The following is a 13,680-nucleotide window of genomic DNA, read 5'->3' on the forward strand; positions in this document are numbered from 1 at the left end:
ATTTACAGAAAGAAAATTTGGAGAACCAGTCTACTGGAGACCTGGAAACAACATTAACTTGATCAGACTCTTCTTCCACAACTCAAAATGGGGCACTTTTTTATAAAAAATTGAAAGCACTGTATGTACAGTGGGTCATCACTTAGTCACAGATCTGCAGTCACAGTTCAGTTAGCCACGAGTTTTTGCAAAGACTGCTTCTCAGTCTATATCACAGGTATAAATCGCAGCATCCCGCATTTGTCAGTGTTGCTTGTATGATGTTTATCAGTAGACTAAATAAAGGTAATAAAACCATTTTTACCTTATGGCTATATCATTGGCATATCTTCATACTAAATAGCCTATTCCAGGAATAATTCCATATCAATGATATCAACTTTTACTCTGAATCGCCAACAAAATGTAAACATCGAGTTATATGGTTGCGTTCACAGTGACCTTTAATGTTTGTTAATCTTTCACAAATTTTAATCGTACATAGTAGAATTACGGTAGTACATAATAACATTTAGGATAACATTAATTTTTAACCCTCTTACGCTGAAGCCCTAAAAATCAAAACCTCTCCTGTATGCCGGCGCCGGTTTGGAGTGAGCGCGGAAGTGGAAAAAATAATAATTTTTTCAAAAAATCACAGTGCGCTCAGTTTTAAAGATTAAGAGTTAATTTTTGGCTCATTTTTTTGTCATTGCCTGAAGTTTAGTATGCAATCATCAGAAATGAAAAATAATATCATTATCATATGTAAATAATGCGAGATATGGTAGCGAAAAAAAAAATTCATAGATAATTGTATTCAAATCACGCTGTGCAAAAAACGGTCAAAGCTAACGAGTTACTTTTTTTTTCGTTGTATTGTACACTAAATTGCAATCATTTTGATATATAATACATAGTAAAACAATAAAAGCAACACCGGAAAAATATTATCACAAAATGATGTACGAATTCGTAACGCGCGGACGTAAAAAAATGTTATTTTCAAAATTCACGTAATTCTAAATATTGTTCTAGAGACTTCCAATTTGTTTCAAAATTAAGACAAATAATTTAATATTATGATACTGTAAGAGTTTTAGATTAGAATTGCAGATTTCGACCATTTCGGACGAGTTAAATTTGACCGAATGTCGAAATTTTTATATATATATTTTTTTATATGCACATATTTCGGAGATGGAAAAAGCTACAACCTTCACTTATTTTTTATTGTATTCTTCATGAATTGGCGCACATTTTGATATATGAAACTCTATAAAACGGCTAATATGAAAAGGAGCAAATATTAGGATAATGCGATGTACGTATTTCGGAGACTTGCGGCCGCGAATCGGCGCGCGGAGTGAAGGTAAATATATTTTTCAAAAATTCACCATAAATCACAATATTGTTCTAGAGACTTCAAATTTGTTTCAAAATGAAGAAAAGTGACGGAATATTACTAGGCCGTAAGAGTTTTAGCTAACAATTGCGTTTTTCAACTATTTCGGTAGAGTCAAATTTGACCGAACGTGATTTTTTTCTATTTATCGTGATTTATATGCAAATATTTCGAAAAAAAGAGAAAAGCTACAACCTTCAATCATTTTTAGTTGTATTCTACATGAAATTGCGCACATTTTCATATATAAAACTTTATGTAACAGCTAATTTTAATGGTGCAAACATTTCGACAATCGCACAAAAAAAATTCTGATTTTTTCGGAAGAGTTACCGCGCGGACGTAAGGAAAATTTTTTTTTTTTTTCATAAATTCACCATAAATCGAAATATTGTGCTAGAGACTTCCAAGTCATTGCAAAATGAAGGTAAATGATTGAATATTACTAGAATATAAGAGTTTTAGCTTACAATTGCGTTTTTCGACCATTTCGGTAGAGTCAAAGTTGACCGAAAGTTGAAATTTTTGCACTTAACGTTATTTATATGAAAATATTTCGAAACTGATAAAAGCTACAACCATGGGTTGTTTTTTGTTGTATTGTGCATGAAATTTCGCACATTTCCATATATAAAACTTTATGTAACGGTAAATTTAAAAGGGTGCAAACATTAGGACAATCGCACGAAAAAATTTATCAGAAGAGTTATCGCACGAACGTAAGGAAAAAGTTTTTTCATAAATTCACCATAAATCGAAATATTGCGCTAGAGACGTCCAATTTGTTTCAAAATGAAGGCAAATGATTGAATATTACTATAATATAAGAATTTTAGCTTACAATTGCGTTTCTCGACCATTTCGGTAGAGTCAAAGTTGACCGAAGGTTGACATTTTTGCACTTATCGTTATTTATATGAAAATATTTCAAAACTGATAAAAGCTACAATCATGAGTATATTTTTGTTGTATTTTACATGAAATTGCGCACATTTTCATATATAATACTTCATGTAAAGGATAATTTAAAATGGTGCAAAAATTATGTCAAAGGGACGAAATAATTTTTGAGATGTGTCACTGATACTTTTTAGTGCGATAAGAAAGAAATTCGCGCTTGCGCGCCTGCCTAGTGATTGTAAACAAAACAACGCCTTGATCCGTGAACTCCCAGCATCCCCCAAGGCGCGTGATTCAAAAGTTTTTGGCTGGTAGGCCTATAAGTATTTTTCCGCGAATTTAAACAAAAAAAATTTTTGAGCCGACGTATGATACGTCCAATCGGCATACGGGAGACATTTTGACTCGACGTTTAATACGTCCAATCGGCGTAAGAGGGTTAATTAGAAATTCATTATAATTTGGTAGCAAATAACTTCTCCGAACAATGCAGTCATACAAACAAACTACAATTGATGTAGATTATCATAGTATTGTTGTTTGCAATTGGCAATGAAGCACAAAAGTAAAAAAATAATATTTACCTTATATATTATGCACTGCCATATCTTCATAATTACAAGCCTATTTGAGAAATAGTGCAGTATAATTACTATTTGAGAAATAGTGCAGTACAATTAGGGTTTAACCTCAGAATTTTGACTGACAAACTGGAACTTTGGGAATGTTCATCCAGAAATTCCCCAAAATCCTGTGACGAGTTTTTGAGTTATGCCCACAAAATGGTGGCTATCTTGGATTTCTCAAATTTTCTTATTTATTGCTTCTGAAGGGTAAAATTTAAACCTGGTAATCAAATAAGCCCCATTTCAATTGTATGATGCTTGTAGAAGCTATTCCCATGAATTTTTCTTGTATGGGCCTTTATTCAAAGAATTTATCTTTTACTGACACAAAGAGGAGTATTCCCACTGCTGTTAAAAGAAAACTAACTGGTTTATCCAGATTTTGACAGAAATAAACCTTCTTCAGAATATTATTCTCTTTTCAATGAGACTAAAACGACTCTTCTAGGATAAATCAAAACGGAGTTCCTTGTTAGAATCTATCTGCAAGCCTATATTTTTGCATATTGTGAAAAATCACAATATCAGCGAAGTGGCCTTGAAGAACTATGAGAGCCAGTTTATACAAACAAAGAACAGTGTTACTCATATGACTGGACATGCTTATGCAAGGAGTCTGCGAGCTCATTTTCTTACCCAACTTCCACTAGCAGTACAGTGTTGTTCACCCCTTATTCGTGGGGGTTGTGTACCAGACCCCCACCCCCAAATAGTTGAAACCCCTATAAAAACACTTCAAACTGCCTATTTTGTAGGTCAAAAACCACTAAAAAGGTTTATACCTGATTTTATAAAAGTTTTATCACAAAAAGTGCATTTTATGATGAAATTGATATAAAAAAACAAGAATTTGTGGATATTTTCCACAAATAATGGGGTCTATGTTCCAGAGAAAAATATGCAAATCCAGAGTGCACAGATACAGGGGGTTCACTGTACAGTTGTTGGAGTCATCTTTGGCTGATGAAACTACATATTAAGAGAGATTTACAAACCTGCTACATTTCCTTGCTTGACAACAGTGAAACTCTGGAGGTAACAGTAAACTCAAGTATGGTAGAGGGCATCACAAATCAACTTGAGATGAACCTTCAATGTGCTGAATCCTGTAGCAGAACCGATAGCTCTGGGTACAGTATTTTAGATGTATTAGTATTGTGAAACTCTTCATACGAGCAGAGTGATGTGGTGACTGGGATCTTCATCTGTACAGTGTGAAACTCATGTTACCTTACTTGCATGAAGCAGGACATCTGAATTATGCTAAGTTTGCTCAGCAAATGCATAAGCTGGCAACAATTATGAAGCCAGAGGACTTTGAAAAGTTTACAGCACAAGGATATTTCACAGTTAGATCTGACAAGTTCTGGTCAGGGATCTGGACAGATACATCAGTTGAGTAAGTCTTCATGCATTCCATAAAAACATCTGGAGATCTCACTCATGGATGTGGAATGAAACCTTCAGTTATCACAAAGTGGGTTAAGTCCATGCCTGCAGAATCATCAATGCTTTTGAGTCTGTTTCTGGGGTTACTTCTACCACTTCAAAACAGCATACAGACCTTCGTGAATGTCATCAGACTTGTGACCTTACTGATATGAATACCTTCAAGGGTTGGCCAGCTATACACAACCCATTCAACTGGCCTAATCCTCTCCTAACCGCCTTATCAAGTGTGAATTATGACCAATGAAAAGGTGAACTGTGATAATGCTTATTTGCAATGAAGAAACATCAGATCATTGTCAATTGTAACGAAATCAGTTAGGATAAAAGATATACATATCACTATCAACCCAAACCAACTATTCCATCGAATTGCATGTTTTGCTAAACATGAGTCTGAACTTGCATCATATCTGGCAGATGAACTTGCACCTCAACCACCTTCCCTCTTTAATGAGTTTTCTTTGCGTGAAGGAACAAAATCTTCTCTTGTCCCAGTAATTTAGGAATTGGCACCCTCTGAAAATTTGCCTCCAACTGCTGCTGTGCACACTTTAGATGGTGGATAGTTTCTTCTTCATGTTGTGTGGCAATGTTCTGCAACATTCAGTCGGATATGTTATCAGTATACATCGTTTGTTAAACAGAAGTATGGGGAAGCTCATGTGGTATTCGATGTATATGAAACTCACAGTACAAAAGACAAAGAACACTTTTGTCGAGGAAGAACACAGTCATCTAGAGATATAGCTGAAGAGAGTCACATAAAAGTACCAGGAATTCATAGGAAATGTAAAAAACGAGGCTGGATTAATCATACTCCTCTCTACACATCAAGAAGCTGCTGTTAATAAGGTTCATCAGGCAGAGGTAGATGGTGACAGGCAACAGAAATTGACATAGGAGATACGGGACAGGAATCATTTCTTGTGGGGGAAGATACTGATCTTCTTAATTGGATTAAATATAGAACATAGGCCAATGGCCAAGCACTGGGACCTATGAAGTTTCAGCACTGGAATGGAAATTGATAGTATAAGGTTATAAAGGTGTAACCAGAGGAAAACCTCACAGTTGCACTATGAATCAGTTGTAAGGAGAGGGTGGAAAGAAAGATGGAAGAAAGAGAATATGAAAGGAGATACAGGAAAAGGAACGAAAGGGGTTGCAGCTAGGGGCCGAAGGCACGCTGCAAAGAACCTTAAGTAATGCCTACTTGTGCACCGCACAGGGTGCACTGACGGCGCTACCCCCCTACAGGGCACTGATCTTCTTGTCCTCTTAACTGCTCTTGCCAAACCTCAGACTGATATCAAAATGATGATTGCTGTAGACACAGCACACCCACTTAAAATTTTCAGCATTAAAAGAATCCAAAGTGAAATGGAGTAGATGACTGGCAGCTTGCTCTTCCTGCATGCAATAACAGGTTGTGATACAACCTCTGCTGTGTATCGCATGGGAAAAAAGGTTCCCTACAAAACATTACAAACAAATCCTGCAATATGTCAGAAAATGCAGATCTTTTATGATCCTGAAACCTCTGCAGATGATATAGCTGCTGCTGGAGAAGCATTTCTTTTAGTCAGGCATGGAGCAAAGCCAGAGGGTAGTCTTGATAAACAGAGGTACTTTACATATCTAAGGACAATTGCTAAACAGCCTGTTCATGCCATATTCGATCTACCTACACTCCCCCCACATCAGCAGCAGCACATCAACATTCTTAACGTACATTCAGTCAAGTGCAACAGTGGCTGGGAATGTTTCTGACCCTACTGACTGAATGTTGGGCATTAAAGAATGACAGTGAGACCAGTTCATCTCTTAAAGAGCTTGTACCACTTTCCCTTCTTCATCTTTTAGTTTGTAACAGTAGAACAGGTTGTGAAGTGAAGTGCAAGTACTGAAGATGTGGACTTCAATGTACACATATGCAAGATATGGACTTCCCTGTGCACATATGTGTGTGGGTATTGTGCTGGTCATGGATACAGTAATCAGTCCTCATTTGATGCAGGTGATGAAATAGATGTAGATAAATAAGCAGAAGAAAACAGACAAATTGACAATGCAGAAGATTTTCAACCATTACAGAAAAAGAAGGAATAACTGAAGAGATATAATAAACAGTGGTTCTACTATTTTTTTTTCAAATTAATGCATAGTTCTCTGTGGGTGTATTGAGTGATTTATCAAGATGAAGCTATTTTTGTTTTTTAAGGTCTTTATGTGTTTGTCTACAAACTTACCATCTAATCTGCATATATATATGTACATACTAGTAGAGGCAGTCCCTGGTTATCGGCGGGAGTTCAGTTCCCGAGGGGGTGCCGATATGCAAAAACTGCCATTAACCAAAACTCAGCAATTTATGGCGCTGATAACCGACACCATAATGGCGCCATAAATTACCAATTTTATGGCACTAGACGAGTGCCATTAAACTGGGTAGCTGATAACCGAGTCCGCCGAGAACTGGGGACTGCCTGTATTCAATGTTTTCACATAATGGTATGGAGTTGTATCCGAAGTCTCTTTTAACCTTGTACATAAATATTTTTAACACTACTGTGATTTTAATTCTTGATAATCACATTACAATGTATATATAGGTAACCATGGTTGGAAGCAAGCAGGAATGAGTGAGAAATTTGATAGTAGTACTTCTGGAGTATTGCCATCCTTTTGGCTAGCTGTAAAAAAAACACTTACATTTACTAAAGGATCCAATATAGTACGAAGGCTGCGGGGCATTGTTGCAGATACCAAAGTTAGTTGAATGCCTGACATTGTTATGGGTGTAGTGCTATCTTCTTTTTGTGATCCCTGAATCTGTGTGAAAAAAATATAAATTAATATCACAATAAACTTATTAATTTCTTCTTTATTCACTACGATATGTTACGTTGCCATCTTAAAGGCAGAAATAGTCTGAGCATGTGATAAGGAGTGAGGAGCAATAATTTAAAGAAAAATTCAAATGAAAATAGTAGTAAGATGCCAACCACTGGCAAGGCCCAAATGCTCATGGAGAGAGTGCAGCTGAGGACTTTACCCATAGTATGGGAATTCAGAAAGTGTACAACAAATTAAGAGTGGAGACACCTCACATATCTCGGTTAAAGAACATGACATTACTACTTGGAAAACCTAACAAGACTGTTAATGGTAATGATAAGAAATTCAATTCCTAAAACCACGAATGCAGTCAGTACACCAACTTTTATGAACTGAATATAATGAAGAAGAATATTAAGGAATACTGGATATTACCTTCATTCACCTGGTAAGCTGTGTCTAGACATGAACACCGGGTGAACTACTAAACTTCTGGTAGGGAAAAGTCAATGCCTTAATAAATTTAGACTTATGAAATTGCGTATTACCTTGATGGAAAACATCGTAACTAAATTCAGTACTTTATTGGCATAAAACTTTTGTAAAATTATTAAATAAGCTAAAAATAAAAATAAAAGCAACCAAAATCATTAATTACTAGCAACTTACCGGAAACTTTGACATGTAACGTACTAAAATATCACTAAAGGAATCGTCCAATAAGGAGTCAGCCTCATCCACAACAATATGCCTCACCAAGCTTGTGTCATAAATGCCTGAAAAATATTAAAGAACTGAAAAAAATTGTAACCACAATCTTAAAGGCTACAGAATTACAGGAATTTGGTAAATTCCATAAAAATATATAGTAACAGGGACAACTTTTCAGGATCCTTGTAAATTCAAGATTTTGTTTATTGTCACATGCATTTAACAGCCTCCAGTTGGGGAAAATCCCTTAACCAGGTCAAGAGCCAGTCTATGGAAAACAATAAACGTTTTTAAATAAGTTGTTTCCATACAGTAAATATTTATTCTGTGCAAATGTACCTGAAGAAGAGAGAGTGAGAGGAAGAATAAGCTGACCCTGTACACTTCATTTAGTGTCAAGTTTCCATATTTACTGTATCTCTACTAAGATGATTATCAATACCTAAATGGGGTTTTCCTTAAAAGATTCAGTACTTAAAAATTATTTCTTTATAATAAAATATGGTTTTATTCATACTTACCAAGCAAGTCTATTCCCCTGTGATTGTGGAAGTTGCTAATCCTCGCACGACCTCAGAAAGAGCAACAAATTGCAATTTGGACTAAAATGGTTTGAGAAGATGAGACATTAGGCTCTCAACACCAGTTTCGAAAAACTGCCCACTGCAGCAGAAGATTGGTGCCTATATCCTGCATTTGCTTCTGCAGCTATTCTTGAAAAACCCTTTGCTCTGACAAGCTCTCTGGCAGTCTGAAGTCTCTCAGAGCAAGAGCAGACAAGCCTTGGTGAAATCGGTAAAAGTGAGGCTGTTTGAGAAGCCTTCGCTTCTGAGGTAATTGCCTTGGAAAGTCTACAAGTAGGCATAGAAGGTCCGGGAACCATTCCTTCTGTGGCTAAAAGGGTTATTAATGTGTCATTGTGAGTGACAAACTTCAACACTTCCCTCACCATGCTGAACAGTGGGAAGGCGTACGCATCTAAGCCCAACCAATCCTTCAACATGGCATCTGTTGCCCATGGCAGAGGATCCAGGGCTGACAAGCAATACAGTTTGAGGAAATGGTTCCTTGACACTGCAAACAGGATTATCAACAGCTTTCCCCAGGTCGGTGTGCACTTACAGATTTGGTGTCCATTCTGTCGGTAGAACCTGCTTGCCAGATTTGTTGTCTATTCTGTTGGTAGAACCTGTTTGCCATGACTTGAATTCGGCCATAAGCACGTTTAGCTTGCCCTGAATGATGGTACGAATGTCTTGTACCCATAATAGGAAATCATTGATCACTTTGTAAAGCGAGAAGGAATGAGTCCGCCCTTGATTTCTGATGTAGGCTAGCACGGTCATGCTGTCCGAATGTTCCGTTGAATGTTGCTGCTAAGAAGGACTGTAGAGCTAGATGAATCGCCTTTAGCTCCTTCACATATATGTATTAATTCCCTTTCAGCTGGAGACCATGTCCTGGAAACTTCCATGTCATGTAAAAGGGGCCCCAACCCAGATCTCCTTGATTTTGGGAGTGATGGGAAAGACATACAAATCCAGAAAGATCTTCCTGTGTCAACTAGCTTTTCAGTAAAAATACAAAACTGGTATATAATCTCTCCAACAGCACAAACTTCTCTATTGATGACAGCATTCCCAGGAGGCTCATCCATTTATTGACCAAGCAAGAAGTGCAAGAAAGGAAGCTTCCGACTTTCCACAGGCAGTTTTGAATCCTTTGAAGCGACAGAAAAACTTGAAAATTCAGAGAATCTATCTTTATCCCTAAATGAATGATCGATTGAGTCAGAACTAGTTGGGATTTCTTGAAGTATTAGGAGGCCCAAATCCTGGGCATGGTAGAGTCTTCTGAAAGTCCTCCGTACATTTGGATCTTATGGGGAGAGTGTAGAAGCCAGTTGTCTAAATATTGACGGACGCTGATACCTATGAGGTGTAGCCATCTCGCCAGAGGGGTGAAAACAGGTAAATACTTGAGGGGCTGTGGAGAAGCTGAAGCACTGTGCCTGAAACTGGAAGACCCTGTCCTGGAAAACAAACCTCAGATACTTCCTGGAGTGCGGTTGTACTGGAACATGGAAGTATGTGTCCTGCATATCGACTGTCACCATCCAGTCTCATGGTGAATGGCTGACAGGACTGAATTGTTTGTTTCCATTCTGAACTTTGTTGTGTGAATGAAGAAATTCAGAGCGCTGACATCCAGGACAGATCTCCATCCTCCTGATGCCTTGGGGATGAAAAACAGGCAGTAGTAAAACCCCTGTGGCTAGATCTTTGACCACTGCCACAGCTTGTTTCTCGAGTAGGGCTGAAACTTCTCAAGACGGGACACAAAAACCTCTCTGAGCCTAATGAGTAGGCTGTTAAGCTGATGGGCGAGGTTACTTAGGGAGGTTTCTCCCTGAATGGGATAGCGTATCCCTCTTCCAGAACTTTCAAGACCCAAGGCTTCACATTTCTGGCCTTCCAGAAATGAAAAAAATTATCATTATCATATATAAATAATGCGATATATGATAGCGCAAAAACAAAATTTCATATATAATTGTATTCAAATCGCGCTGTGCGCAAAACGGTTAAAGGTAACAAGTTACTTTTTTTTCGTTGTAATGTAAACTAAATTGCGATCATTTTGGTATATAACACATTGTAAAAACGATAAAAGTCAACACAGAGAAAATATTATCACAAAATAATGCATGAATTCGTAACGCGTGGACGTAAACAAATATTTTTTTCAAAAATTCACCATAAATCTAAATATTGTCCTAGAGACTTCCAATTCTTTCAAATGAAGACAAATGATTGAATATTACTATACTGTAAGAGTATTAGCTTACAATTGCAGTTTTCGACCATATCTGATGAGTTAAAGTTGACCGAATGTCGAATTTTTTTATATATATATTTTTTATATGCAATTATTTCGGAAATAAGAAAAGCTACAACCTTCAAATATTTTTTGTTTTATTTTACATGAAATTGCGCACATTTTCATATATAAAACTCTATGAAATGCCTATTATGAAACGGAGCAAATATTCCTAAAATGGGACATACGCATTTCGGAGATTTGTGGCGGATCCGCGAGCGGAGGGAAGGAAAGATTTTTTTTTAAATTCACCATAAATCTAAATATTTTGCTAGAGACTTCGAATTTGTTTCAAGATGAAGATAAATGACTGAATATTACCTAGACTGTAAGAGTTTTTTTTAGCTTACAATTGTGTTTTTCGACCATTTCAGTAGAGTCAAAGTTGACCGAACGTGGTTTTTTTCTATTTATCGTGATTTATATGCAAATATTTCAAAAATGAGAAAAGCTACAACCTTCAATTATTTTTTGTTGTATTCTACATGAAATTGCGCACATTTTCATATATAAAACTTTATGTAAAGGCTAATTTAAAATGGTGCAAACATTACCACAATCGCACGTATGATTTTTTCGGAAGAGTTTACCGCGCGGACGTAAAGAAAATTTTTTTGCTAGAGACTTCCAATTTGTTGCAAAATGAAGGTAAATGCTTGAATATTACTAGAATATAAGAGTTTTAGCTTACAATTGCGTTTTTTCGACCATTTCGGTAGGAGGTCAAAGTTGGGAACCGTTAGGTTGACATTTTGGCAATTATCGTTATTTATATGAAAATATCTCAAACTGATAAAAGCTACAACCATGGGTTGTTTTTAGTTGTATTGTGCATGAAATTGCATACATTTCCATATATAAAACTTTATATAACGGCTAATTTTAAAATGGTGCAAACATTAACCACAAGTCGCCATGTATGATTTTTTTTCGGAAGAGTTACCGCGCGGATGTAAGGAAAAAGTTTTTTCATAACTTCACCATAAATCGAAATATTGTGCTAGAGACTTCCAATTAGTTGCAAAATTAAGGTAAATGATTGAATTTTACTAAAATATAAGAGTTTTAGCTTACAATTGCGTTTTTCGACCATTTCGGTAGAGTCAAAGTTGACCGAAGGTTGAACGTTTGGCAATTACCGTTATTTATATGAAATATCTCAAAAAAAAACTGATAAAAGCTACAATCATGAGTATTTTTATTGTTGTATTCTACATAAAAATGTGCACATTTTCATATATAATACTTCATGTAACGGCTAATTTACAATGGTACAAAAATTATGTCAAAGTGACGAAATAATTTCCGAGATGTGTCACAGATACTTTTTAGTGCATCAAGAAAGAAATTCGCGCTTGCGCGCCTGCGTAACGATTGTAACAAACAATACCTTGATCCGTGAACTCCCAGCATCCCCCAAGACGCGTGATTCAAAAGTTTTAGGCTGGTAGGCCTATAAGTATTTTTTCCGCGAATTTTAAAAAAAAACTTTTGTAAGTCGATGTAAATACGTCCAGTCGGCACATGGGAGACAAAAAATGTCAACGTAAAATACGTCCAGTCGGCGTAAGAGGGTTAACGGGCATTGGAAGTTAAAGTTTGCAGCTTTCTTTTTTTCCTTCACTTCTACTATGGACCAATGAGTCATTTTCTTTCTAACAAAAATTGTTCAATAATGAATTTGTTGATGCCCAAACAAGCCTTTTTTGTTTATCTTTTCTGTGCTTTGACCTGCATCACATACATCAGTGGGAAATCCACTGTCATTGTCTGTAAATGCTTTCATTGTCAATACCAAAGCAATATTTCGCTGATTCATTGCCCGTAGAAAATTTTCATTTTAGTAATTTTACTTAGAATTACATAACTATAAATGATAATGTTGACAGTTATAGCACTTGGGCATAATAGGGAACCTCTGCTGACACCATTTACGTATATAATTATAAGTTTGGGGAAACTTCATTGCTCGAATGCGTCGTAAGCTCTTTGCAAAATGAACATTTTATTTTCCTGTCAACAGAGAAACAGCAGTAACCAGTTAAATAGACTATAACTGGAATAACTTCTCCATATTCGTCAAAATCTTTCTGCTCGATATTCAAATCAAAGTCTCCTAAATTTACATGTGGATTAAAAAACCTGACATGCTGATGTGTTATAATTGCTATCAGAGAGCTGACGGTATTTATTAAATCGTTCTTCCAGATCATCACTATAGAATTTGCCCGTGAGAATGTAATCCATTTTCAGTTCTGAAATACAGTAATTTGTAAGCTCTATAATTGCATGTGTTGTGCGTTCAAAGCTGTAAACATTTCTCGTGTCAAATTTTCCATCGTTGACTGTCATGCAGTGATCTTTTTTCCACTTTTCTTCAAAGAGAGAAACTTCCCATACAACATCTTCAGGAAGAAAATGTAACTTGCACACCTGCAATGAAATGAACTACATTTTAGCAGATGTTCTGTATATTGCTAGTTTATATCTTGTTTGAAAACTGAGTGGGATTTTGTATTCATACAAATATAAATAAAAGAATGAACGTACAACAAACGAGACATATATTGCAGAATATTTTCTTTCAAACATACAGAGTTGAATTCCAGTGTCCTTTATATATTATTTATTTCTTGCTGATATTGTCGTAGTATAACCTCCAATACAGTGGTACCTCAAGATACGAAAGGCTCAACTTACGAAAAACTCGAGATATGAAAGCTAACATGAAAAATTTTATGGCTCTACATACGAAAATTTTTCAAGATACGAAAGGTTGTTGCTGGAAAGTCCGAGATTTGCCCGGACCACCGATAACAATTTTGAAACTCGCGCGCCGCCAACTGAGTAGACTCGCCACCATCCTCGGGCTCTCCCATTGGTTCCTGA

General features: G+C 36.3%; 1 protein-coding gene across 1 annotated transcript in view; it reads right to left on the minus strand.

Moving 5' to 3' along the window:
* LOC135218965 (probable ATP-dependent RNA helicase DDX28) overlaps positions 1-9,257 on the minus strand; it is a 32,541-nt gene extending 23,284 nt beyond the window's left edge. Inside the window, 3 exon segments of the mRNA XM_064255402.1 lie at positions 7,075-7,194; positions 7,870-7,984; positions 9,034-9,257. Coding sequence (XP_064111472.1) covers positions 7,075-7,194; positions 7,870-7,984; positions 9,034-9,257 — 459 coding nt within the window.
* Between the last annotated feature and the right edge of the window lie 4,423 nt (positions 9,258-13,680).

Source organism: Macrobrachium nipponense, chromosome 1 (assembly GCF_015104395.2).
Source record: "Macrobrachium nipponense isolate FS-2020 chromosome 1, ASM1510439v2, whole genome shotgun sequence".
In the NCBI taxonomy this organism is placed as follows: Eukaryota; Metazoa; Arthropoda; class Malacostraca; order Decapoda; family Palaemonidae; genus Macrobrachium; species Macrobrachium nipponense.